At 69.5% G+C, this 26922-nt stretch overlaps 1 protein-coding gene across 5 annotated transcripts; it reads left to right on the forward strand.

Annotated features, from left to right (window-relative positions):
• On the forward strand, positions 1 to 26123 carry CEP170B (centrosomal protein 170B). Of its 5 annotated transcripts, none has more exons than XM_046007463.1 (19): positions 1 to 219; positions 4216 to 4347; positions 10667 to 10756; positions 12309 to 12387; positions 13095 to 13153; positions 14030 to 14168; positions 14870 to 14974; positions 15065 to 15562; positions 15805 to 16520; positions 16604 to 16774; positions 17208 to 17298; positions 17466 to 19166; positions 20614 to 20884; positions 22701 to 22860; positions 23111 to 23254; positions 23356 to 23444; positions 23819 to 23912; positions 24011 to 24062; positions 24239 to 26123. In XM_046007463.1, exons 1-19 carry the CDS (start codon positions 1 to 3, stop codon positions 24472 to 24474), a joined length of 5046 nt encoding a protein of 1681 aa, XP_045863419.1. In that variant the 3' UTR covers positions 24475 to 26123. The 5 variants fall into 5 exon arrangements, with proteins under 5 accessions (XP_045863419.1, XP_045863420.1, XP_045863421.1 ...); XM_046007464.1 differs by having other exon boundaries at positions 20620 to 20884; XM_046007465.1 differs by having other exon boundaries at positions 5 to 219; positions 20641 to 20884.
• The last annotated feature ends 799 nt before the right edge of the window (positions 26124 to 26922 follow it).

Raw genomic sequence — 26922 nt, forward strand, 5'->3', positions numbered from 1 at the left:
ATGAAACCCTCCTGCGGCGCCACGTTGTCCTTGGGACCAAGTCCAAACTTCTTGATCACGCAGCGGCAGGTTCCTCCCTTGGCCTGCTCCTCCCCCCACCACCTTAAGCCCGGGTTCCCTGCCTCCGTGTTCCCACCAGGGGTCCTGTGTGCGAGCCAGAGTGGGGGGGGCGCCTGCTGCCCGGCACACTCCACGCAGTCCCCTAGCGTCCCCCCGCAGGTGGGTTTCCGCCTGCACGGTAGGTGCTGAGGCTCCCTTCCATACCCCAGGTGTGCGCCCCCTTCTTGCTCCCACCCCCAGTCAGGGCCCGGCTCGAGGGTTCGTGGGGACTGCGGACCAGGAGGGCGGACTGTCGAGTGCCCCGGCGGGGCGGCAGCGGGCACGGGTGTACGGCAGGTGGGCAGCGTGGCAGCCCCAGCGGTCCCGGCCACAGAGCCCAGGCTCCGCAGCACGGCCCCCTCCCAGCCCCTGCCCGCGGGACTTCTCCGCACCGCCCTGCTCAGCCCCGAGCCTCTGCCCACACCGGGAAGGTAGGATGCGGGCAGGTAGGAGACGTTTCCCACGCTGCCCCCGCCCCGCGTGATCCCTTTCCCTGTCCCAGCTCCCGGGTCACCCGACGTCCGCAAGCAGCCCGGAGCCCTGACCCCCGGAACCGGGAGCACCTCCGCGGCCGCCAGACGGGAGCTGGGGGCGCGGGAGGGAGGGTCGGCGGGGGCAGGTGGGCCTCCGGGACTCGCTTCCCCTCCCCCAAGCGGGCGGGGCTGAGGGTCGGGGCTGGGGAACGCCCCCCGAGCGGGGTTAGGCGTTAACCCTCGGGCCCAGGCCCAGGACGCGGGGCTGCTGCCGGCCCCAGGTCCCGCCTGACCCGCGGGGGCGGGTCCCCCAGCCGAGCGCGGCGCGGAGAGCGGGAGGGGAGCTGGGGGGTTTGCCCAGCGACGAGGGCGCGGACGCGGGCGACCTAGGGGTGAGCGCGGGGGACCCGACCGAGACCGAGAAGGGAGGGGTCTGCGGGGCGCGGGCCGCGCGCACCTGGCGCCCCGGCCCGCCCTAACCTGGATTTCCGGGGGCGGGGCGGGGCGCGGGGGCGGGGCGCGGGGCGGGGCGCGGGGGCGGGGCGGGCGCCCGCAGACGTCAGGGACCCGCGCGCCAGGCCCGGGCCGCCGCTCCGCCCGTGGGCTCGGCCGGGGCTGCCGCGAGCGTGCGGGCCGCGCCGGGCATGTCCTAGGCGGCGGCCCCGCCCAGCGCTCGGCCGGCGGGCGGGAGGGCCGGGGCCGGGGCCGAGCCGGGGCCGAGCCGCAGGTAAGACGCGCGCCCCGCGCCCGCCGCGGCCGGGGCCTCCCTGCGCCCGCACCTGCGCCCGCCGGGCCGCGCGGGGATGGGGGTGGGCGGGGGGCAGGAGCCGGGCGAGCGGGTCTCCTCCGGGCCGGACAAAGGCGTGGGGACGGCGGCCGCGGGCGCACCTGGCCGGGCTGGTCCCCGCCGCTGCGGAGGCGGCCCGGGTCTGCGCCAGGCCGGGAGGGGCGCCCGGCGCGCGTCTACGCGGCCTGGAGACGGGGGCTCAGGCCCTGCGCGCCGGGGTCCCCGCCCAGGCACCGGCTTGGCCATGGCTGCCCCGGCGAGCGCTGATTCAGAAGGCGCCGCTCCCTCCCCCCGGCCCGGCCGCCGCCCGGCCTGGTCTGTCCTCCCGCGGTCCCTCCCTGCGTCCTCCTCCTCATTTCCCTCGTCGCCGTCGTCTCTGCGCGGTCCCTGCCTCCTCTCTCGGCCTGCTCCGGCCTCCGTTCCGTCTGCTCCTTCCAGCCGCCCGCCCGCCCCAGCTCCTGCCGCGCCCGGACCCTGCCCCCATCCGTTCCCGGTCCGGGTCCGCCGGCTCCCAGCCCCTGCCGCGGGCGGCTCCACCTTCCCTCCTCACCTCCGGGCGGGTGGCTTTTCTGGCTGGGGCGGCGGTGGGTTCAAGTTTGGGTGTTTATTATTGTCCCTCCTCGCAACGATGGCCAGCCCAGCCCCGACCCGGCCGGGCTGTTTGGGAACATCCTGGGCTTCCCGGCCTGAGCCTTTTCAGGATGGGCTGGTGGCCGCGGCAGCAGGCTCCCGGGGCTTGGCCTCCCTTTGCTGTAAGCCCAGGCTGTGGCCTCCTCCCGGTGGGGTCGCTGCCTGTGGGAGCCGGAGCAGGTGATGGTAGAGTGTGGGATGTGGGGGTTGGGAAGGGCAAGGATGGGGGGGGCTCTGCAGCAGAAAGCCCGTCCCCACCTGTCCCCTACTCGCACAGCCCAGAGGAGGGGTTTTAGAGTAGTCTGGGGTTGTGGAGGCCTCCAGAGCCCTGCAGGGCGGTGGCGGTGGGGGTTCCCACCCCTTTGGCCTCTAGTGCGAGCTCCTCTGACCGGACTCAGACGAAGTGCCCGGGGCTCTGGGGCAGACTTGGGCCTGGCTTTTTCCACACCTTCCCACCTGCTTGCCCCAGGTCACATGAGGCTATGCCATGGGGTCGCGTGGGCCTCCGTGGCCTTCTGGGTCCTGGTGTTGGCTTTGCTCACTGCCTGGCCCAAGGGAGCTGAGAGCTGGGGCCTCTGGGTGTGGGGACTACAGGGATAGGGACTGGGAACCCCCCCCCCCCCCCATGGCTCCCACCGCCGATTCTCTCCCTTATCATCTCACCTCCTGCCTGTGTTCCATCCTCTGAGTCATGTCTGGGCCTCAGAACTTCTAGGACTGGCCACGGGGCACCGACCCACGCCCTTCCACTGTGTCCCGTGCTCAGGCCCCACGCGCTGCTGGGTGGTCCTCCGGCACAGAGGTGTTTTCGAAATTCTTCGTGACTTGTGGGCAAGGCTACCGGCTCCCACTTTGCACTGAGCCTGCCACAGCTGAAGCAGGTCCTGGAACTACCTTTTACCTCCAGCACCCGCCACAGGACTCCCCACGCCTTGTGACCTGTGTCTCTGGACTGGTTTCTGCCCTCTGCCCGGACCCCCCAGAGCCGCCCGCACGCCCCCTCCCATCCACCTGGCCCTGCCCTGCTCCGGCATCGCTCACACGCCAGCATCCCAGCGAGCCTTCCCAGGCCCCCCACCGCCCCCCCACTTCTTCACTGTCCTCTAGGACACAAGCCTTCTCAGGGCTTTTCATCTCTGCTGCCTGCCTCCCCGGCTGGCGAGAAGGCTGGTGGTGCAGGTCCCAGCTGTCTCAGAGCCCAGGACACGCCTTGGCACCCGGCGGTGCTCGCATGTGACCTGTCCAGTGTGTGTGTGTGGGGAGAGGAGTGACTGGGACAGTGTGGGCTGTGCTCTGGGTGCACGTGTGTGTCCCGTGTGTACCTGCGTGTGTACATGTTTGTTGTTGACACACAGGGCCCACGGCAGTGACGCAGCCCTTCTCTGGGGCTCTGGGTAAGCACCTGTGTGAGAGTGTGTGTGTGTGTCGATGGGGGGGCTGCATGGGGCCTCAGGCCGCCCCAGGGCCTGGTCTTTGGTGACATTGGCCCTTGTTGTCACTCACATTGCCCCCACTGTGCCCCTTAAGCTACCATGGGGCTTCGCTGCCCGTCTGGGCCATACCAGTCTCTCACGATGTCCTCGGGACCTCGGGCACCAGGCACTTCCTCCGTCACCTGCTGCCATGGTCACCTGGTACTGTCCTGGGTGGGGGAACTCAGGAGGACGGCTGCAGTGGTCCTCAAGGGCTAAGGGACTGGTGTGTTGATGGCTCAGGGCTCCTGTCCTCGGGTGTCTTCCCCTGGCCCTTCTGCCAGGTGCACCCCGGAGTGTCCGGTTAGGGGAACCTGATCCCTGGTGCAGAGTTTATTTCCTGGGGTGCGGTTGGGCCCGGTGTACCTGGCATTGGGGGGACCCCGATGGGCCATGCCAAGTCGCGCTTGAGAGCTGTTCCTGTTCGGGTTTTGAGGACATATACGGCTCCACATGTGGGCAGTGTGGCCCATGCCTCCCCCCTCCTAGACTCCACAGCTGGCACCTAGGAGGGAGAGGAGAGGGGCCTAGAGCACGAGGGAGGACGGGAGAAGCAGCTGGGTAGGCATCGGTACGGATGGGCAGGTGGCCTCGTATGGCCGGGGCCCAGCGTTTCCGGGAGCGGCCGCTGAGTGGCCATGGGGGTGCTGGAGCCTTGGCGGGTGGCGGGGGGGCAGGATCTGGGCTGGGCCTTTCATGTCCAGGGGCTGGGGCCCCGGGCGGGAAGGCAGCTCTCACGTCTTCTTCCCCATAGGGCCGCACGGGCCTGGCCGGTGCCAAGATGAGCGTCACGTCCTGGTTCCTGGTGAGCAGCAGCGGCACCCGCCACCGGCTCCCGCGAGAGCTCATCTTCGTGGGGCGCGATGAATGTGAGCTCATGCTGCGGGTGAGCGCGAGCCCCTCGGGGCTGAGAGGGCAGGGCTGGGCCAGGGCCAGGGCTGCCCATCTACTCGCCGCGGGACAGCGGCGGGGAGCCCTCAAGAGGGCCCTGGACCCACAGTTGTGGGTGTGTGGGCCCGAGCGCGTGCTTGCGGCGGGGGGGGGGGGTCCCTGCCTCTGCCTGGCGGACTGTCTCTGACAGGAGGGTGTTTAGGCTCCTCTCAGGTGCTCAAGGCATCAGGGACCCACCTTTGGAAGGTGCTGGAAAGCGGACCTTTTCATAGCTTTGTTGTCTGGGGCCCAGTTGGGCCATTGCACGGAGTGGGGAGCCCCAGAGCCAGCAGGGACCGTTGGAGCTGCCTGGGGAAGGCACTGCTCCTCTGAGGCACCCGGGGGCAGGGAAGGGTCCTCATTCGGGCTGAGAAACCTGGTAGGGCCAGGACACCGTGCTCTTGGCCATCTCAGGCCCTGGGTTTTGGAGTGTGGGTTTGGCTGTGACTGGGCTCATGTGTCTGGTGGCTATTTGGGAGCAAGGAGGGTCCCCCGGCTCAGGTGTCCTGTTCCCTGTGCTTCATGACTGTGATTGAGTCAGGCTTCCTGCAGCCCTGCTCCCCCCACGTGGCACGGGGGCCCTTGTCCCCCAAGCCCCCCACTATAGGACCCTCAGAAGGAAACAGGTGTCCTGGGTGGGCCTCTCAGGTGCAGGGAGAGGCCTCGCTCAGGCCGTGGCTCCCTTGTGCAGGGCTGGCTGTTGTCGCCCGCTCCCTGGGCCTCCGGCGCTCGGGCTGCCGCCGGGGTGCCACTGTGGGCACGCACGCTTGGGCCGCAGGTGTCCGTGTCCCTCTCTTGAGGGCAGACCCGTCCTTGTCTGGACACCCTGGCTTGCCCCGAGTGTCCTCAGACTTGCTTGACTAGACCAGCAAAGTGCCTGAGTCGCACCAGGTGACTGGGCCTTCTGTGTGTCTTTGACCCAGAGCCATCTGTCGTCTTACTTCTCCTCATGCCTCTGGCCGCTGGAGAAACCGAGTCGGGATTGTATGGGGGTGGGCACATGTTTTCCATAAACGGGGTGCGTCCTGGAGGCTTCTCGGGCCGCACACCGCCTTGGTCGCAACTCTGCTCTGCTGGCGTCCGGAAGCAGCGGCCAGAGGACCGTCAAGGGCAGGTAGCGCCGGGGAACCCTCTCCGTGGGCATTGACATCTCAGCGTCCTGTTGCTTCCACGCGTCGTGAAACGGTCTTGACTTACAAAAAGCCATTTGCAGATAGAAGGGGGCCCCGAGCGCGTGGCGTGCACAGAGCAGACAGCGGGCTGTGGGTCGCACTCCTGGCGTCCTGAGCTGCCTGTTGAGGTCTGGATGTGTCTGGCGGATCCTGATGGTGATGCCGACAGGAGCCCCGTTCTCTGTCACTGGAGGCGGGTCTGGAAGTGTGCTGAGTCCCTAAGCCCCAGCAAGGTGCCATGCGCCTGGGTAGCGTGTTCATGCTTTGCGGGTCTTCCTAGGGTGGCCAGGAGGGCCTCTTGGAGGAGGCAGCATTTGATGGGGTCTAGGGCCCGGCTCCCCAGGGATCGGTGGAGAGGTTTCTGGGTCAGGAGGTGGGGATTGGGATGCTTGAGTGAGTTTGGGGTCCAGTTCCTGGTTCTGGTTTGTCAGTGGCGGAACCTTGAGCAGGGCAGGAGCTGCGGGCTCTTCTTAGCCCTTCGTGCGGGGCCGGCCCCGGCTCAGGTGTGCCTGTGTTCCTCCCCTTGCTGTCCTCTGGCACCTGGGGAGACTGAGGCTCCAGGAGACCCTGCTTGCTGTCCACCCCTGCAGCCTCCTTTCCTGCCTGAGCCCTGAGCCCCTGGGTGGGTCCAGCCCTTGCATCTCCTGGGGTTCCTATCACACCTGCGCCTTGGTTTTCTCATCTGTTCGGGTGATTCCCATAGTGTCCTTACCTGTCCTGTCCCCGGCCTTTACCCACCTGCGTTCATAGCCTGTATGGGCATCACCGAGGCAGCCCAAGCTCTGTGCAAAAGCCCCACCCTCCATGCCCTCCAGCAGGGTCCCCGCCAGCCACGTCCCCACCAGTGGTGCAGGGACACACCCCGATCTTCCCTGTCCCCTACCCTCTCAAGGGACAGGCACACCCGTGGGTCCCAGCCTCGCCCTACTGCTGCCCCTCCGAGCCCCCCAGCCGGCTCCTTCTCGGCCCTGCCTGCCTCGTGCTCTCCTCTACAGGGTCCGTGTCCTCGCCCCCATGTTGTCACTTGGCCAACCCTGCAGAGACCTTGCCTTCCAGGGTCGCTGCTCCCCGGAGTGGGGCCGGCCACACCCATGTCAGCAGGGACCAGATGCGTCCCCGCAGGAGTCGGTACCGGGAACAGGGTGGAGGGTGGTGGGGCCAGTGGGCCTCTCAGGAGGTGGGGGGGGGCCAGCAGAGGTGGGGATGCAGGGAGGAGGTGGTGCGGGGAGGCAGCAGAGGGCTGCGCAGGGGCCTGTGCTGCCCATGAGGCAGGAGGGACTATGGCTTGGCCCTCGGGGCGGAGGAGGTAGGGGCTGTGTGGGAGGCAGAGCCGGCCCGCCTGGCCCCATGCGGCCCCACGCCCTCTGAGCCCGGCACAGAGCCAGTGCCCTGGCAGCGTGTGCTGACTGACACGAGCGTGAGTGTGCACGCGGGCCGCCTGCCCTGGCCCTTGCCACCGGGGGCCCAGCGCTGTGGTGTGGGCCATGTGCCCGTGCACGCGCGTGTGTGTGCCCATGCGTGCCTCTGTGCCCGTGTGCCCCTGCACACAGGTGGCTTCCCCTCCTCTGCCCAGTTTGGCCGGTAGGGGCGTGGCAGCGGGGGTCTGTCTGCTCACGTCCCCGTGCAGAGACCACAGCCCCACGCCGGCAGCCCCCTGCACACGTGCTGGCCCCGCCTGTCCACGGTGGTCCCGGCTCAGGTGACTGTCTAGTCCCTGAGCATCCAGGCCTGGTGGAGCTGGGGTCTGCTTCCGGCTTGGAGTCGGGGCTGGGAGGGTTTCCGGAGCTGGGGTCCCTCTTGCCTGCTTCCCATCAGTCCTGCTGCTCCCCGCCATCTGAGCTGTGCCTGGTGCTAGAGCCCCGGGCGGGAGTGGGGGCGGGGCCTGGGGGCTGGAGGGGTCGGCCCAGGCTCTGGGGGCAAATGGGGGGGCACTGTGCAAGGTCCAAGAAGCCAGAAGATGGGTGGGGTGGGCGGGGGGGCAGGGAAGGAGGGCACAGGGAGGGCGGTGGTCCTGGGCGAAGGACCCAGGTCTAAGAATGGGCGTGGCAGCTCCAGAACCACAGAGCAGTCTGGCTGGAGGGCTGGCCGGGCCAGGGCAGGAAGAAGGTTTGGAGAGGCCTCCGTGGCCTGTGGCTCATGGGACAAGGCCAGCCTTTCCTCTCATGCTGGCCAGGAGCCTCAGGAAGTTTCTGCAAACAGTGATGGGCAGGACTGTTGGGGCTGGGAGGGCAGGAGAAAGATGGCTGCAGAGGACAGGCTGACGGGGAGGGCCAGTGGGTGTCTGCGGGCGAGGGGGTGTGGTGGGAGCCTCTGGACTCCTGGCTGCTGCCTGCCTGGGGTCAGGTGGACAGGGAAGGAGGAGTCCGACTGGGCCCGGCTGGGCTGTGTCCGGGAGTTGGGAGTCTGAGGCTTGGGCGGGGGGCGTTGGAGTGCTCGGGCTGGGAGGTCAGCCCCCAAGTCCCTCTAGGGAGTTCCTCCTTGGCGGAGGTGGCGTCCAAGCCCGAGGGGCAGTGTGCCCTTGCTCCTGCCCACCCCTGCCCACGTCGGGCCGGCCTGTGTTGTGCTGCATGCCGGCGTGGTGCACCCTGCCCAAGGCCCGTCCCAGGCTGGCAGCGCCCCTGCGGACCGACACTCGGCAGCATGACGGCCACAGCCCACCCTCAGGCTCACCTTCCAGAGACGGGGGCCCTTTGGTGCCGGGGTGTGTGGCGGGGCTGAGGTGGGCAGCTGGCCCGTTCTCGAGCCCTGGGAGGTGCTTGGGAAGGGGCGCAGGAGGAGGCAAGCCCCCAGGCCCCGCGGCGAGCCCCGTTCCCCGCGCGGCCCGGCTGCACTTGGGGAGTCGCGGCGGCTGCCTCGCGAGGCTGCCCGGGCGGGCGGCTCAGGGACTGGGGCTAGGGCGAGCCTGAGCGCTGCGGCTGCCCCAGTGAGCTGCTGGCTCCTGTCCGCCCCACTGCAGTGGGGAGACCGAGGCCCGGGTCAGGGCGTGCCAGGGTCCTCTGCCTGTGCGGGTGCGGGAGGCCCAGGCCAGGCTGGGGGTGGGGCGGTTGCCGTGCAGGGCTGGCTGGGGTCGGTGAGTGCCGGCCGGCCTGTGTCCGGGACCGGCAGGGGCCCCTGATGGAGGACGGGTGCGTGGCGCCCAGGAAAGAGGCTGTGGCCGGAGCTGTCCTGCTGAAGGTGCCACCTCTGCGTGAGGAGATCAGGGTGGGGGCGGAGGTGAGGTCTGTGGCGAGAGCAGGAGGTCTCAAGGTCAGAGTCGTGTCCCCCCCCCCGCCCCATTGGAGAGCTGTTGCTGCAAGAGGCAGGTGTCCTGGGGGCCCCTCGGGGCAGATGCTGGCAGCAGACTGCGCTGCTGACCTGGCCCCCTTGAGCAGCCCTGGGGCAGATGGCCCAGGGATGGCCGCGGTGTCGAGGTGGCTCCGGCTGGCGCTGCTGAGTGCCTCAGATGGCCCCTGCTCCTGCTTCCTTCCAGAGCACTGAGGGTCTGCAGCGGGATGAGGTGTGGGTCCCGCGTCCCGTTCCATCCTCATGCCACCCCCCCGGGTCCCCCGCCGTGACAGCATCCTTGTGGGTCCAGCCGGCCACCTGGGGCCTCTGAGCACAGGCAGGGCTGGAGCATGGAGACTTCCGCTGCGGGTGAGGGCCACGGCCCCCACGAGCCCTGCCCACAATGCCCTGCTCTCCAGGGGTCTCTGCACATCTGCCAGGCTAAGGAACCTGGGACAGGGCAGGGCGGGGCGGGGCTGGGCCAGAGCCTTTGCCCACCACACCCCTGCCTTGCTGTGTCCTGGGGACTCTGGATGAGAAAGGAGGCCCTGCCCTGAGGCTTCTAGTCCTTGGGAGGGTGCTGGGGCCATTCCTGGAAGCCAGGGAGGCAGTGGGTTCTGTGGGGGCAGCTGCCTTAGGGAGGGAGGGTTCGGGCCCTCACCTGTGGGAACAGAGAAGCCTGGCGGCGGGGACACAGGCGCGAGGTCCTGGGGCACTACCTCGTGGGCTAGGGGCCATCCGGAGCCAGTGGTGGAGAGCCACTGTGCAGCTGTCACTCCCACGCAGGGGCTCCGGAGGGAGGTGTGGGGGTCCTGCACTGTCGTCCCAGCAGGTGTGAGCATCTAGACTGATGGCTCTGCTGGCATCTTGGGGCCAGTCCCCAGGTCTATGGCTCCTTAGGTGGCAAGAGAGGGATGCAGGGGCCGCCCAGATGCCCGGGTTTCTGGCAGAGTGGGTGTGGGGTGGGCAGTGGTGGTGTGCTCTGGGCCGGGACCACTGACCTCGTGGCTGGGGGACGTGGCCTGGGCTGGGGGTGTCTCGGCCGAGGGAACGTGGCCCCGTGACCCTGTCCCTGCAACCCTGTCCCTGCTCTGGGCCAGGAGTGCCGCAGCGGAGAGGCGTGCTGGGGACGGTCTCGTTCTTGCAGTCGACTGCGGGAGGGGGCCAGGTGACTGCCCTGGGGAAGGGTCCTGGGAGGGCTGGGGGCGAGGGACAGTGGGCACGTGTGTGTGCACATGTGTGCGTGCGTGTGTGTGTGCTTGGGGTGTGCGTGAGGCCTGTGCGCCCGGGCATGTAGCTAGAGGGTCCGAGATCCATCCTGCACGTGTGTGGCTGGCACGGGGAGAAGCTGTGCCCTGTGCGGCGGCCAGGAGTGAGGGGGAGGCCTGTCTGTGAGCCGCCCCCACTACAGCGCTGCTGTCTTCCCTGTGGCTCTGCTTGCCCCCACCTGCCCTTGGAGGGAGCGGCATGTGCCAGATGGCCGGAGGCTCCCAGCCCTTCCTCTGGCTGACCCCGGCTTGGGGGGGCGGGGCGCAGCACTGGCCTGTGGTGCTAAGGAGGGCTGGACAGAAAAGGAGGGTCCAGGTGGACCCCGTGCACGGGGAGGACCTGGCCTTGGCATCTCCGAGAATCCCTGTGGCCTGTTGCAGCGGCTGGGACTGTTGGCCGAGTCAGGCCGCGGTGGGCCCCCTGGGACACCCACACTCGGGGTTTGGGGGCGTGGGCTGGACCCTGTGGGCCCCCAGGCGGCTGGTGTTGACATGGCAGTGGGGCAGATGGGGCTCCTGCTGGGCCTCACCCAGCCGGGAAGGCCCGCTGAAGGCAACCGTGTGTTCCCAGTCCCGCAGCGTGGACAAGCAGCACGCTGTCATCAACTACGACCAGGACAGGGACGAGCACTGGGTGAAGGACCTGGGAAGCCTGAACGGGGTGAGTGCAAGGGGCAAGGGGCTCTCCGCGCTGGCCGCACCCCCTCAGGGCGCCCTGGTGCTGGCCCCGCCCCTCTTCATGACTGATCTGTCTCTCTCTCCCACCGCTGGCCCCGCCTCCTTTTAATGATGGCCCCGCCCCTCTTCCTGACGCCCCGCCCCATGCCAGCCGCACCTGTCTTCCCCACTCCAGCTCCTCCTGCGCCCTGTCCCCCATCATGGCCTGTTCATCCGCCTTGACCTCACACTTCTTAGTGACCCCCCCTTCTAACTGGCCCCGCCCCTCTCCCCAGCCCCCCCCAGCCCTGCCCACCTGCTATGGTCCCTTCCGTGTTGGGCCTCCTGCAGGCTGTCTGCCGGGACTCCCTGTCCTGGGCGGGGTGTGAGCTCCTGTGTGAGTGGGGAGGGGTCTGGTGAGGGGTCCCTGCGGGGTCTGGTGTCTGGCTGTGTGGGCGTGTGGTTTCCTTCTGTGTTCGGTGGACAGGCACCTGCCCGAGGCCGGCCTTCCGCCCTCTGCCTCCCACTCGTGACGTCTGCCCTCTCCATTGTGAGCTGGGGAGGTCCCGCAGCAGCCCGAGGCTGCCGAGTGCTGGGCACACCTCACCACGTCCTCCACGGGGCTCCCGGCGAGCGGTCTCAGGCTCTGGGGGTCTGCCCCTGAGCCCCTCCTCTGCTGGCCCTCGCAGCAGCCAGAGTGTCCCTAACCGCATGGGGCTCCAAGGGGAGCGAGCTTCGCCTCTGCCGCCACGGGCTGTGTGGGGGCCCTGGCCCCCAGATCGCCAGGGCTCAGAGAGGGTCCCCAGGGCTGCAGGCCTGGTGCACGGTGTGGAGGCCTGTGTGATGTCCACATATGGGGACCCAGTCTTGCCTGCTGTGGAGCACCAAGCCACGGGCGCGGGCTGACAGGCTGCTCCCCGCCAGGCCTGCTGCCCTCTGCTCCTGGCTCTGAATCACAGGACTCCTGCGTCACCCACGGCATGTCCAGCCTGACGCTGCCGGGCTTCCAGCCCTCTCTGCCACCCCGCTGGGTCGTCCCTGCACGACCTAGCCCTGGCCTGGGATCCCTCCCTGTGGGCCTGCCCTCCTTCTCGCTCCAGAGACCCCCTTCTGTCCTGTAACGAGTCCTCCCTGGTTCTCATACCTTCTAGTGGCAACGGTACAGTTGCCGTGCCCAAGCTCCTCTGTCCTCTGTCACCTGGCTGGCCCCCAAGGCCCTGAGAGCGTCATCATCTGGCCAGAGTGCGGTGTCCGTGGCCAGCCCGTGACGGCTCTGGTTGGGGGAAGAGGGTTTCAGAGGAGCAGGCAGCCTCACTCAGCCTGGCCAGCCTTGCCATGGGGCCGGCCCGTGGGCGTCCCTTGGCCACCTGAGGGTCCTGGGCGCTGGGCAAGGCCAGTCCTTCAGCAGGCACCCGTCCCATGCTCCCTGCAGGGGTGAGGCTGGGTGCACGTGTGTCGGAGGGACAGTGCCTGGTCCAGAGCAGCACGGAAGGGGGCGCCCCGAGTCGTTTCCCTGCCTGCTGCTGGCCTGGCCCTGGCACCTGTTTCCTCCGCAGACATTTGTGAACGACGTGCGCATCCCGGACCAGAAGTACGTCCCGCTGAAGCTCCACGACGCCGTCCGATTTGGCTATGATATCCTTTCCTGGCTGCGCTCCCGCCTTCTGGCCTCAGTCGCACTGTTGTCCCGGCACAGCCGGGGCCCACGGGCATGAGACAGTCGCCAGTGTGACCCCGGCCCCTGGCCCCCTGACAGACACCCCGGCCATAGGAACCTGCTTCTTGCCTCTTGGCCTGAGCTCACACAGAGCCCCAGGAACAAGTGAGCTCAGACCATGCATGAGTCGGGCTGCGTGGTCGTCTTGGGGACCCGTAGCCATGGCGGGAGCACGTGCTCTGCCCACCTCAGCCGGCTCTCCCGTCGGCACAGCCGCTGGTGGGGGGGACCCAGCCGCTGCTCCGTCCTTCCGGCCCCTAGATCCCTGGGAGGCCAGCGCAGACGGGTGGTCCGGGTGGGAGCGGGGAGCGGCACGTCCCCTGCCTGCCCTGCGTGCCCTTGGCGGAGGGGTTAAAGGGCACGTGCACGGCCCCAGCGTGGGTGTGAGCTGTGATCTGGCGTGGCCCCCGTCCCGCTTCTCCGACTCAGTGTGGTGCGGACACGGGCCTGGGGTGCAAGCGGGTGTGGGGGCCAGCGCAGTCCCCCCACACCTCGCTGCTCTGTCTGACCTGCCTCCGAGTTGTGCACGTCCCACTGCGGAGAATCCCCAACCACGTGGTCCCCTGGCCTCGTGCAGAGGCCGTCCTGGCTCTTCTGATCTGGGTTTGCCTTAACCCGCGGCCACATTCCAACATGTACGTGCTGGAGCGGGTGCAGCACCGGGTCCCCGAGGAGGCGCTCAGGGTCAGTGCCGACGCCCCGCCAGGGCCCCCTGCACCCTGCACCCCTGCACCGGCACCCGTCCTCACTCCCACACCTCTTGGCTCCCTCGGCCTGGCTGTGGTGCCGTGAGTCAGCCCGGCCCGGCCCAGCCTGTCCTGCAGGATGGCCCGGTCTGGCCCAGGCTGATGCAGCCGCCGGTGGTGGGGGCAGAGAGGAGGCTGGCGCACCCGGCTGGGGGAGGGGGCCCAGAGGCACCTTGGGTACTGAGGAGGACCCCAGTCAGACTACCACAGGTGGTAGCCAGGACAGGCAGGAGGGACCTGGGTCGACGGCCGTGGCAGGTGGGGCCTGTCTTCTCCCCTTGCTCGATGGTGTGGGAGTCCCAGAGCACTGACTTAGGGGAACTCGCCCAGTGCTTTCCCCGGGAACCCCTTGTGGGAGACACTCGCCTTAGCCCATCTTTAAACGAGCCGTGGGTGGCCTGTGCAGTCCCACGGCCGGTGTGAGCCTGGGTCTGACAGCCCCAGAGCTCAGCCGGGTGGGCCCCGCGTGCACGGGCTCGCACACACCGCTGCCCCCCACCGTCCTCCGCAGCCTGGGGCCCATCCCACCCTTCCCGCGTGGGTCCCGGGTGCGCACTGCATGGCATCTCTGAAGACTGCCGCCCAGCCCTGCCTCCCCGACCCGAGCAAACCCCGGCTCCTTCTTGGAAGCTTTGTGGCCCTGAGGAACCCGCCCCCCAGCTTCGAGCCTCGGGATGTCCCCTCTGTGGGGGTTGTGAAGGAGGCCTCATGGCGCATGGGGCCGGTCCCAGCCCTCTCTGGACCCAGAGGGAGGCAGCTGCCCTGGGGGTGCTCCTGAGCCGGCCCAGCCCTCACCCCCGCCTGCTGCCCGCAGCACGAGAAGTACACCAGCCAGCTGCGGGTGAGCGTCCGGGGCCTGGCCCCTGGGAAGGGCGAGGCACCGCCCCAGCACGCCCCCTGCTGTGAGTCCTCGGCCCCCAGGCTGGAGAGGGGGGACCGGAGGTCGGGAGCAGGTAAGGGCAGCGTCATGGCGGGGTCCCAGGTGGGGTGTGCACACAGGCCTGCCCCCCACGGGCCTCCCCCACGGCACGCTTTGATCTGTCTGCTCTGGGCCATGCTCCCTTCCCAGTATAGCCCTTGGCCCTGCCTATCCGCCTCCTGGGCTCATGGCACCCCCCAGCCACAGCACCGAGCTGCCGTCCTGTGGGCTCTGGCATCCACACACCCCACAGCCACACGAGACACGCCCACTGTGGGCATTGCGCCCTGTGCCTCGTGTGGTCCCGTCTGTCTGGTGGGTGGGGCCCCACCTCCAGGGTGGCCGCTCTGTGGCTCAGGTCACTTACAGACCTTGGAGAGAGACCCACCCTGGGTCCGGACCGTGCTGTCCACCTGCCCTTCCAGCGGGCAGGCTCCGGGGGCAGAGGGCTCGGGGTCTGGAGTGGTTGTTTGCCCCAGGACGGGGGCGCTGAGGACCGTGCTGCCCCAGGTGAGCCTCCTGCACAGGGAGGCCTGGGCGGGGCCGGGGCCGGCGAGCATCACCTGCTGTGGACGTGGAAACGGGCCTTGGAGTGACCAAGTTGGCGCACTCCGGGCAGGGTCGTGGGCTGAGACGGGCGGTGATGCTGGGGACCCCCGGAGCCCAGAGCCTTCCCAGCCCTTGTCTGCGCTGGGACCCCAGGGACCCGGGCTCGAACTCCCCATCCTTGTGCAGAGGCGGCGGCCTACCGCACACCCCTGTACGGGCAGCCCTCCTGGTGGGGAGAGGACGATGGCGGCAGCCCCCCGGAGGACCGGCGCCAGGAGGAGCCCTTCACGGGTAGGTCCCAGAGGCGGGAGTGCCTGTTCGGGGGGAAACGGCTGACGCTGCCCTGCAGCCCCCGGGACACATTTTCTCTCCCCAACCCAGAGCGGCCCAAGGAGCTCGTGCAGCAGGACGGGGAGCTCTCTGCGACGACGGCCAGTTTCCGGGCTGCGGCAGAGCCTCAGGGCTTCCCGTTCAGGCGGGAGCCCAGTTACTTTGAGATCCCCACAAAGGAGGCCCCATCCCCGCCGCCGCCACCGCTGCGGCCCCCCGAGGTGCCGGCCCAGGAGGCACCCACCAAGGACACGGAGCCCGGCGGGGGCGGGGCGGCCCCCGTGGTGCAGAGCCACGCCTCCTTCACCATCGAGTTCGACGACGGCAGCCCCGGCAAGGTGACGATCAAGGACCACGTCACCAAGTTCTCGCTGCGGCAGAGGAGGCCCCCGGGCAGGGAGGCCGCACCTATGGAGGCCGTGTCTGCGGAGACCAAGGTGGCCGACTGGCTGGTGCAGAATGACCCGAGCCTGCTCTGCCGGGCGGGCCCCGGCGAGGACCGGCACAGCACCAAGAGCGACCTGCCCATCCACACCCGCACCCTGAAGGGTGAGTGCCGGGTGGGCCGGGACCGCAGCAACTTTGCCTCCTGGTGGGGTGCCCTCCTCCCTGGGGCTGGTTTCTGCGTGCGCTGGGCTGCCGGCGTGAGCCCGGTGCTCACCTCCCCGCGGGCGCGGGCTCCTGTGAGGTGTGCCGCCCGGGGCAGCTTGGGGAGGGGCGAAGAGCCCCCCTGCCCCCAACCCCTGCATCCTTTCCCTCGGCCTGATGCGTTGGGGTCCCCCCACCCCCAGGCCACAAGCACGAGGACGGCACCCAGAGCGACTCGGAGGACCCCGCGGCGGCGGCAGTGGCAGCTGGGGCCCCCGTGGAGGGCGGCGGGGGGCCGGTGCGGCTGCAGAGGCAGATGAAGCGCGACCCCCAGGAGCTGCTGCACAACCAGCAAGCCTTCGTCATCGAGTTCTTCGACCAGGACACACCCCGCAAGAAGCGGTCCCAGTCCTTCACGCACGCCCCTCCCGGGGACCCCAAGGCCGACAGGCGCCGAGGCCCCGGGCCGGCAGACAGAGACCGCTCAGGTGTCCCTGCCTCGGCGCGGGGCGCGGGCGGTGGCTCGGGGCCGCAGCGGGCCAGCTCGCTCAAGCGGGACAAGACGGAGGAGCGGCCGGGGGGGCCCTCGCCTGCTTCCCGGGGCTCCGTACGACCCTTTGGCAGCGTGGGGCGCCGCTCCCGTCTGGCCCAGGACTTCATGGCCCAGTGCCTGCGGGAGGGCTCTCCGGCCACCCGGCCCAGCCCCGACCGGGCATCCCCAGCATCCCCGGCCCCCGAGACGCCCCGAGGGGCCAGCCCTGTGGCCCCTGCGACCCCACCTCCGCCCCCCGCCGACCCCCAGCTGAACAAGGCTCGCAAACAGGACGAGGACGACAGCCTGAGTGACGCGGGGACCTACACCATCGAGACGGAGGGGCAGGACCCAGAGGTGGAGGAGGCCCGCCAGATGATCGACCAGGTCTGCAGGGCAGGGGGCTGGGGCCCAGGCTGGGGCGGGGCCGGGCTGGCTCTGACCCGAGGGCTGGTCCTCCCTCCTCGCAGGTCTTTGGGGTGCTGGAGTCTCCTGAGCTCTCCAGGGTGTCCTCGGCTGCCTTCCGTCCGGTCATCAGAGGGGACAGAGACGAGGCCAGTGACGGGGTTGCCCAGCGAATGGCCCTCCTGCAGGAGTTTGCCTCTCGGCCGGTGGGCATAGCCCCCCACGGGGAGCTGCAGGTACCTGGGGGGCTCACTGCTCTGGGGAGGAGCTGGGCCCCGTCATCTGGTCCTATGTGAGCTCGAAGGTTAGGGTCCTGCCTGCACAGGGTTCTGGAGGGGCATGCCCACCTGACAGGCGGGCGGGGGCCCCTATGTGGAGGTTCAAGGGGAGGCCCTGAGGTCCCCAGTCAGGCTGGGCCCTGCGTGCCCTCGCAAGGGCAGGTATGAGCCACAGCTGCTGACCTCAGGGCCACTGAACCGGGCTCGGGGTGGGCAGTTGCATGGAGGTCTGTAAGCTCGGAAGTACACAGGTGGTTTCCTGGCTGTTTCTTTGGGGCGAGGTGCCTCAGGCCTGGAGACGGCGAGTTGGGGGCCAGGTGTTAGGGTGAGGGTCCCCGCGGGGCTCCTGCCTCTGTCTGCAGCTGACACATGCTTGTCCTTTGCTCTGCAGGGCCTCGCGGTGCCCGGCTCCCCCGGGGGTCAGAAGTGGGTGTCCCGCTGGGCCAGCTTGGCTGACAGCTACTCGGACCCAGGGCAGGCAGGTGAGTGGTCCAGCCTCCGCAGTGGGGAGGGGATGGGCCCGGGCTTCCTACTGGACTGGCAGCCGTGAGTGCGTGCCAGCCAAGTCTGGAGGAGGGTCCACCTTCCGGCACACACCATGGGCCCACAGACCGCGGCCGCTCCAACCAGGCTGCCCTTGTCTTCGCAGAGGAGAGCCCTGGGCGCAGAGCTGGGGAGCCGGAGGCGGCCCTGCCTGTGCGCCAGCGACGGCGACTGCCACAGCTGCCCAGCGACCGTGCAGACAGTCCTGGGGGTCTTGAGGCCACCAGGAGGAGCGGCCCTGGGCCTCCGGAGTCGGCCAGTGAGCAGGCCGGCTGCCTCCTGGGCCAGGAGGACTTGGAGCCCGACAGCCTCAGTGACGCCAGTGGGTCGGACGGTGGGCGGGGCTCTGAGTTGGGAGCAGGCCCGCAGGAGGAGAGACGCAGGAGCCCCCAGGAGGGAGTAGCGTGGACAAAGGGCCGGCGCTCGCCAAGGGCCCCCGGAGAGCCAGCCGCCACCTCTTTCTTCATTGGGGACCAGGATGCGGAGCCAGCCTTCCCCAGGCAGCCCTCTGTGGCCACAGGGGCGGTGGAGGGCCCAGGGCGGGCGGCCCAGCCCAGCCTCACAGCGAGGGAGAGCGTCTGCGCCAGCACCAGCGGGAGGGCCGTCCTCCGGCGGCACACGGAGCGGTCCCCGGAGCCCGAGGGCCCTGCCCCAGCCGTGGTGCGGCAGGAGAGCTCCAGCAAGGAGCCGGCCGGCAGCACCCCTGCGCCCGGCCAGCTTCCACACATCTCCAGCCACCCCCTCCTGCGGGACCTGGCTGCCACCCGGGCCTCCCGCATGGACCTGCACCCCCAGGACACCCACCTGATCCTGAAGGAGACAGAGACCGCCCTGGCAGCGCTGGAGGCCCGGCTGCTCTCCAAGCCCATGGAGGAGGCAGAGGGCCCGATGGGCAGCGTCCCTGGGCCGCCGGAGGACTCCCTGTCCGGGGACTCTGACGTGGACACGGCGAGCACGGTCAGCCTGCTCAGCGGCAAGAATGGGCCCAGTCCGACCAGCCCCAAGCCCGCGGGACCGCAGAAGGAGAAGCCGCCGTCTCCACCAGCAGCGCAGGACCCAGCGGGCATCTCCTTGAGCTGCGGCCGCAAGATGCTCTCAGACCAGCACCGTCGTGCCCTGGGCCCCACAGACACGGGCCAGGCAGAGCCAGGGAGGCGCCTGGCCACGCGGCGTGGCGCTGGGCCCCGGGTGTCCTCAGACTGGCCTGACGAAGAACGAGGCTCTGGCCCTGCCCTCCCGCCTGGCACAGACACGGTCACCTCTGACCACGAGAGCCCCGTGGCCGCTGGGGCGGGGCGGCCAGGGCCTCGCCGGAAACCCGCACCCCCTGCACCGGCGCCGGCCCCCCGGGAGGAGCAGGCCCGTGGCTCTGCCCAGAAGGTGCAGCAGGTGCTAACCCGCTCCAACAGTCTGTCCACGCCGCGGCCCACGCGGGCCTCCCGGCTGAGGCGGGCCCGGCTGGGGGACGCCTCGGACACAGAGGCTGCTGAGGGTGAACGGGGGCCCCCCGCCAACCCTGAGCCGGCGGGGCGGCCGGTGCCCGAGCAGGCCAAGAAGCTGTCGCGCCTGGATATCCTGGCCATGCCCCGGAAGCGGGCGGGCTCCTTCACGGGGCCCAGCGACTCCGAGGCGGCCCCCGCCCGCGCTGGCTTCTCCGGCCGCAGCGTCGAGCTGTACTGCTCCAGCCGCAAACCTGCCGTGGCTGAGGCTCGTGCCGCCGCCGCCAAGAAGTCTGCCGGTACCGCCGTGGCCCCCCGCCAGCCCTTCAGCAGGGCCCGCCCAGGCAGCGCCCGATACTCCTCACCCAGTGAGTCCGGGAACAGGCGAGGGGTCCTGCGCCCTGCGAGCTGGGGGGAGGGGTCTGCCACGTCCCGGGTCAGCCCTGCTCAGTGCTGGGGGACCCCGGATCCAGCCTAGAAGAGCCCGCGTTCCCGGGCAGGCCTGGCTCCACAGACGCACCCGCGTGCCCTGAGTGCGCGTGGCCGCGTGCTCCGGTGAGCCCGGGGAGGGGCTCCTGCCGACTCCCACGCGGGGCCTCTGGGGCTGCCTGCTGTGCTCTGGCGCTGTCCCCTGGGGACCGGGCACTGGGGGAGGGCCGCGCAGGCTCCCGCACACCTGGGCCCCGTGTGGCCTGCGGTCTGCGCCCGCGCGTGGTGCGGACAGAGGGTGCCGGGGCTGCGGGTGCTGGGCCCCCACCGGGGCGGCTGGAGGGCACTGGGCATGCAGCCGGGCTTGCCCTGCCGAGGACCTGCAGCGGCAGAGACGCGGCTCCGCCCCGCCTTGGCGCACTGGGGTGACTGGAGAGAGGGAAGGGGCGGGACGGTGGGGCAGGACTGAGGACCGCTGCCACCCGCGAGCCTACTGCCGCGGCCCTGCTCGGGCTGTGTGTCTGCTGCCGCCGCCGCGGGGGCCTCAGAGCAGGGTCGGCAAGGAGTGGGTCCCGGAAGACCAGGCGGGCAGGGGAGGGGGCTGCGAGCTCTGTGGTCCCCTCTGTGGTCCCACCTGGCCCTGATCTGCATGGGGAGGTCTACCCTGACCGGGGGTGTCTGTGGGTTCCATGCCTTGGCACCAAGGCCAACAGTTCCCATCTGGTGGGCACAGACCCCCCCCGGGACGCGGCCTCTTCCCATGGGCTGTGGGAATGTCAGGCTGCCCCTTCCTGCCTGTCTTGTCCTTGTCCCTCCTGCCCTTCTCCTTCCTTGTCCCTGCCCGTCCCTCTTTGTCCCTGCCCGTTCCTCCGGTCCTTTTCCCTTTTCATCTCTCCATGTTGTCCCTGCCTGTTCCTCCCCTTCCCTCCCTCGTCTCTCCCCATTCCCCGACGCCTCCCTGTGTCTCCTGTACCTGTCCCTGCCCCGTCCCTCCCTGTCCCTTCCCTATCTCTGCTCCTTCCTCTCCTGTCCTTCTCCATTCTTCCTGTTCTTCCCTGTCCTTGCCCTGTCCCTCCTATATCCGTGCCTTGTCCCTCCCGTGTCCCTCCCTGTCCTTGCCCTGTTCCTCCTCTGTCTTTCTTCTGTCCCTGCCTGCTCCTCCCATGGCCTCCCCATCCCTCCCCATCCCTCTCCCCTCCTGCCCGTGCATCTGGGCCGGTGATGGCCTTGCAGCGGTGAGGCTCTGAAGCGGCTGGTGCTGAGCGGCCGGGCCCCTGGGCCAGCGGTGAGGGGGCCCATCAGCGTGGCTTGTCCTGCGGCGCAGGGCCGTCTGGAAGGCCCCCGGGGCTGCGGCAGGGTGCTGAGCGCGGCTCTGTTCTGTTCTTGCTCCTGGAAACCGTCCGCGCTCCCGAGGCACACGTCGCCGGCAGCAGGGCTCAGACTGCACGTCCACGTCCGAGGAGGAGTACGGCTCCCACCACGGCTCCCCCAAGCACGCACGCTCCCTCGCCTCAACGGCCACGCAGACCCCGCGGGGTGGCGGCTCCGGCCACACGCGCCCCCGGGCCCCCGGCCTCCGGGACACGGATGACGAGGAAGAAGACCCGGACCCCTACGGCTTCATCGTGCAGACGGCGGAGATCGCGGAGATTGCCAGGTGAGCGGCGCCTGCCCGGTGGGAGGCCCGGGGGCACCCCAGGGCAGGGGCCGGGCTGGAGGCTCTTCTCTGGAGGGAGCTCAGCGCCTGCGGCTCGGAGGAGGGGTGGGGGATGGAGGGGGCGTGGGCGGCTGCAGATCTGCCCAGGAGGCTGTGGGGTGTCAGGACGAGGAGGGGCGCTGCCGTGTCGGCTACAGTCCAGCTCTGGTGTTGTGCTTCCTGGGGTCGCCTCCAGGCGGGAGCCCGGGCTGACGCGCAGGTGGCGGGAGCGTGCGAGGGCGGTCGGTGCTTTGGCGGTGGGGTCCTTCGGGCCTCGTGCGGAGGCAGGAGGGGTCTAGGGCTGAGTGCGTGGCCCGTGTTTGGTGCTGAGGAGGCTGAACTTGCACCCGGGGACCTCCAGACAGGTGACCGGGGTCAGGGAGTCCCTGGGAGAATGGCTCGCGGGGACAGAGGCACAGAGATGACGACAGCGGCCGTGGTGGCTGTAGGTTGAACGGAGAGGACCTGTAGGGCATGAAGAGGGCCAGGGACAGAGCTCCCAGGACGCGGGGGCAGTGCCCAGGGCTGACGAGGGGCGGTCCAGAGGGGGCGGGCTGGGGCATCCCGATGTGCCCAGGGCTGCAGACGTGGGGGTCGGTGCTAAGTCAGGGGCACACGTCCGTTGGGCGTCCGTGGGTCTGAGGGATGTCCTTCTGTATTTCCTTGGTGTAGGGAGGGTGGGAACCAGTTGGGGGACCCCCGTCTTGAAGGGGTCTAGGTCGGCCTTGCCGGGGAGGTAGGGGCTGGCGGGGGTAGTTTTCTCCAGCTGTGCTAAGCATTTCTGAGCTCAGGGGGTTATGCCGGGCAGGTGTGCAGGTGGCATTGGGATTGGACAGGCCCTGAGGGCCGGCTGGGAGGCACCCCGGGCAGTGCTGGGACAGCTGAGGGGGGACGCCTGGGCCTTGGCAGGTCTTGAAGGCCCTGTCGCCTGGGCGCCTGCAGGCACTGGTGTGCCAGGGAACCTTGGGGCTGTGGCTCGTGTGCCTGCGAGTGAAAGGAGCGGTGTGGACACTGACCCGCGAGTCCTGTACGCCCAGCCTGGGCCGAGGGCTGCAGTCCACAGGACAGGCTGGAGGAGGGACCTGATGGGCTCCGAGAACAGGGCTCAGTCTCGGGACTTCCTGGGCAGTTTGGGGCAGAATGTGCTCCTGGTCCCTGCTGGCCTCTGTCCCTTTCCGCGTGGCCTGAGGGCCTGGTGGGGAAGCATGCACAGCCTGCCCAGGAGAGTGAGCAGGGCTGGGCTGGGGCGGGCTGCGGCTGGCCTCCCTTGGCTCCCTCCCTCCCTTGTGGGGAGGCTCCCGGTCTCTGTCTGCCTGCCCGTGTCACCCTTTGCCTGATTCTGACCCTTGTCTGTGACCCCTTCCCTGCCTCAAGTGTCCCTGCCTGCCGAGTAGGGCCTGGGTGGCCCCATGTGTCCCCTGGTGGCGACAGGGGAAGGTATGGCCTGCCCTGGGGCCTGAGGGTGCCTCCGCCCGCCCTTCCTGCCCAGCCCTAGCCCCACCCCTGGCCCTCCTCGTCCTTGAGCCTCCCACGGGGGCCCTGTCCATTAGGCGCTGCCAGCGGCTGGTCAGCACAGTTTGGGCCAGGCTGGGGGCCGCACACCTTGGCTGCTGCCCCTCACCCAGCACTTGCCTCTTGGGAGGGACCCCCTGCCTCCACTGGAGAGGCGAGTTCGGCCCGGGGAGGGTTCTGTCAGGCTGCCGCTCCCCGACCTCCCAGCGCTGGTGCCTGGCCAGGAGGACCCCACAGGACCTGCCTTCTCTCCTGCGGGCTGTAGGCTGAGCCAGACGCTAGTGAAGGACGTGGCCATCCTGGCGCGGGAGATCCACGATGTGGCTGGGGACGGCGACTCTCTGGGCTCACCAGGGCCCGCCCGCAGCCCCTCCCTCGGCAACATGCCCAGCATCCCTGCTTCAACCATCTCCGCCCGTGAGGAGGTACGGCCCCCCGCCCCCGCCACGGGCACAGCTCTCAGCCAGGGGCTCTCACCAAGGCGGTGAGCTCCCCACACGGCTGGCCTGAAGCACGCAGTCTGGGACCACCTCGTTGGGGGCTGGGGGGTCCCGGGGCCCCCAACGGGCTGGACGTGGGGTCCACTCCATCCCCCTGTTGTTGGGAGCGGGGGAGCCTCCTGTGCGGAGGTCTGCGGGCACCAAGGGGGACTGACGCCACCTGGCCCGTCCGCAGCTGGTGCAGCGCATCCCCGAGGCCAGCCTCAACTTCCAGAAGGTGCCCCCTGGCTCCCTGAGCTCCCGAGACTTGGACCAGAACATGAACGACCGCTGTGAGGACTCGCTTGCCAGCAAGACGCGGCCTCGGAGCCGTGAGGAGGCAGGCGCCCCCCCCTCCAAAGCTGGCCGGCTGTCGGGGTGTGCCCAGGGCGGGGCCTTCAGGAGGGCCCCGGGCGACCCGCTGAGCCCTGGTCCTCGCAGGTGATCTTTGACAACCTGATGCTGAACCCTGTGTCGCAGCTGTCCCAGGCCATCCGGGAGAACACGGAGCACCTCGCCGAGAAGATGAAGTGCGTAGGCCCCACAGGCTCCATGGGCCAGTGGGAGCTGCCCCCCCAGACCCCCCCAGATCCCCTCAGACACCAACAGGAACACGTGCACATCAGCCAGGACCTGCGGGGCAGAGGCGGGCGGACTGCGCAGGGGGTACACGGGCGCACACACCTCCCCGGCTCCGGGAACCAGGGCTCCCAGGAGGACCACAGCCCTCACCCAAGCCCTCCCTGCCTCAGCCCTGGGGCTGGGACTCTGGTTCCAGCTGGCCCTGTCCCTGCTCTGGGCCTGCGTTCCCCCTTGGGTACGGGCCGCGGGAGGTGGGAGGAGGTCTGGACGCGTGGGTCTGGGCCCTGTCATCGCTGTCCTCCGTCCACGCCTCCGGCGGCAGGATCCTCTTTCAGAACACGGGCCGGGCCTGGGAGGAGCTGGAGGCCAGGATCAACTCGGAGAACGAGGTGCCCCTCCTGAAGACGTCCAACAAGGTGAGGGCCAGCCCGCCCCCCAGCCCCGCGGCCGCAGGGAGCGGGGGACTCACCCGCTCGGCGGTTCTGCCCCATTTGCCCCTCCTGCCCGCTTCTAGGAGATCAGCTCCATCCTGAAGGAACTGAGGCGCGTGCAGAAGCAGCTGCAAGGTGGGGGGCGCGGGGGGACTGGCTGGGGGCTGGATGGGGGGGTGCGGGGGGCCGGCTGCGGGGTGGGCGAGCCCCCGTGCTGCTGCCCCTGGCGCAGGCAGAGGGAGGGCCGGTGTGGGCACGGGAGGCAGGGCAGGACCCGCCGGCTGGTCTGACCCTCCCCGCCCGCCCCACAGTCATCAACGCCATCGTGGACCCCAGCGGGAACCTGGACCTGCTGACCGGGAACCGGGGCCCCGCGGGCTCCGCCCAGCTTGGGAAAGGCCGGCCGGCCGCCCAGAGCCCGTGCTCGCCCCCCTTGGCCCTGCCTCTGAGGAGCTGCCCACAGCGGGTGAACTGTGGCTCCCCAGGCCTCCCGGACCCTGCCTTCCTCCCCGACTTCCTCCCCGACGCAGAGAGGTTCCTGATCTAGGCGGCCTCAGCGTGCCCTTGGTCCAGCGCCGCAGCGCCCTTGTCTGCCGCCACGGCCCTTCCCGGCGGCGGACGGTTCACCGCGGACCCCCACATGTGCCATAACCCTGTGGGCAGGTGCCTCGGTGCCCAGACCCCCTCCCTAGCTCCCAGCCAGCGCCCAGCCGGACGGTCCAGCCCCTGCTGCGGCCGTTCCGAGGGCTGGCGTTACAGGTGTGTGCTGTCTCCTCTCTCCTGCTGTTGTTTTTGTCTTTAGCTTTTAAGGAAAGTGTGGTCCGTGCCACCCCGGCAGCCCCCGGGCCTGGAAGGCCATCATCCTGCCCGTGTGCTGGGGCGGCTGTTCTACGGGCTCTGTGGGCTCAGCGGTCCCATCCCTGTGTGCTGGCCGGGGCCAGGCCAAGGAAGAGGGGCTGGATCAGGGGGTGGGTATCATTCAGTGCCAAACACGGAGCCGGGAGGGGGCTGCTGGAGCCCCGGGACTCGAGGGCAGGGTGCTCCCGGCTGGGCACTTGCTGCCCACTCTGCCACGGAGCCGGGTGGCTCCCGCTGCCCCGGGGTCGGGCGGCCTGTGGAGTTGTTTGGGGCGGGAACCCCACTACTTCAAGCCTTTGGTGCCAATGCAACTGCCCAACCCACAAGTGTGCAGGCCGCGGCCGTGCGGGCCGGGCATACGGGCACATGCTGGACACCCGCGCCCACTCTCACGGCCCAGGCACGCGCGCACACGGCGGGGCAGCCCTTCCCGGCCACGGAGGCTGGGCTCCTGCACTTGGCTTCCTGCAGTCCGGGGCTGGGGGCTGGGGGGAGGGAGGGGAGCACTAGCCTGAGGTGGTGAGAAGCCAGGCTTCCGGAAGCTTTCTGGGCTGTACCCCTCCCCCAGCCCTCATCCCTGTCCTCCCTGTGCTGTGGGCACTCCTGGGGTGTCTGCAGCCAGCTCGGGGCCCTGCAGGCTGCTGTGCTCCTGGTCCCAGGGTGGGGGGGCATGGAGAGCCCCCAGGGACAGTCTTGCCTTCTCAGGGTTCTTCCAGCTGGGAACACGGGTGGGCAGATTGTGCACCCCCCCCCTGGGGCAGGGGGTGTTTCTGGAGCCTCTAAAGCCAAAGAGCCCGGGAGTGGTGGCCGGTGGGGGCAGGGGTGGCTCCACACCAGCCCGGCCCCCCTGTGAGTGTGATTGCGGGAAGGGGCCCAGTGGGCGGGTGTGGGACCGGCCGCCATGGGCGACGCGCGTGTCTGTGTGTACGTGGAGCCAACGTGCAGTCGCGTGCATGGGTCCTGGGCCCCTCCCCCCACGTGTCCGTGTGTGAGTGCGCGCGTGTGAACGGTGGGCTCCCTGCCAGGACCCGCCCCTGAGCCTGCTGTGTCCACGCGGGCCCCTCCCCCCTGCATGCCTCGTGGTTGCCCGCAGCCTGTCCCCCGGGAGCACGGTGGCCGTCTCCTCCGCACCCACGCTCTGCCATCGCCGCTGTTTCTCTCTTACCCCCCACTTCGTCCCCCCCCCAGCCTCCCCCTCGGGATCGGTAACTGATCTGTCCTGCTTCTCGGAGGGACTTGCTGTCTGTCCTTAGTGGTCTCATGGATGTCTTTCAGGAAACGGTTATTTTATATGAGTTGTCATGGGATTTGTTCTAATAAATCATTCTGTCACATGGCGAGGAGCCTGGCGTCTGCTGCCTGGGCCCGGGCCGCCGCCGCGGGGGTCTGGGGTGGGGTCCCCCTCCCTGTCTGGGCAATGCCTCTGGCCGACGACCGGGGATGCTGCATGCCCGGACCCAGCCGCCAGGGGGCGGCGCAGGCGAGGACGCGGCGGGAGATTTCCCATGTTCTCCCCCAAGAGAGAAATTGCTCCCTTCGAGCCGTTCAAGGGTGACCAGAAGTGCCCTCAGGCCGTGCCATGGATGTGCAGTGGTCCCGGCTCCGAGTGCCCAGCCGCAGCTCCTTCCGATTCCCTCACGCTTTTTGTGGCTTCGGAGGTCTCTGACCTGACCCCAGGACTGTGGTGACGTCCCCGGGTCTTCAGACACCCCCCAACCCCGGCTGCAAGGAGGACCCAAGGGAGCTGGACAAGTGGGCTGGGGGAAGTGTGCAGCCTGCTGTCAGCCCAGGAGGCCGGCCACCACAGAACCTGTCCCCAGACCTAGAACCTAGACCACGCCCAGGAGTCATTAGTATCTCCTCTGTGCCCCACCTCGACTCTGTTCCCCACACCAGCTCTGTTCCCCACCTCAGCTCTGTTCCCTTCCTCAGCTCTGTTCCCCACCTCGACTCTGTTCCCCACACCAGCTCTGTTCCCCACCTCGACTCTGTTCCCCACCTCAACTCTGTTCCCCACACCAGCTCTGTTCCCTTCCTCGGCTCTGTTCCCCACACCAGCTCTGTTCCCCACGCCAGCTCTGTTCCCCTCCTCGACTCTGTTCCCCACCTCGACTCTGTTCCCTCCTCAGCTCTGTTC

This window comes from Meles meles, chromosome 6, assembly GCF_922984935.1.
Source record: "Meles meles chromosome 6, mMelMel3.1 paternal haplotype, whole genome shotgun sequence".
In the NCBI taxonomy this organism is placed as follows: Eukaryota; Metazoa; Chordata; class Mammalia; order Carnivora; family Mustelidae; genus Meles; species Meles meles.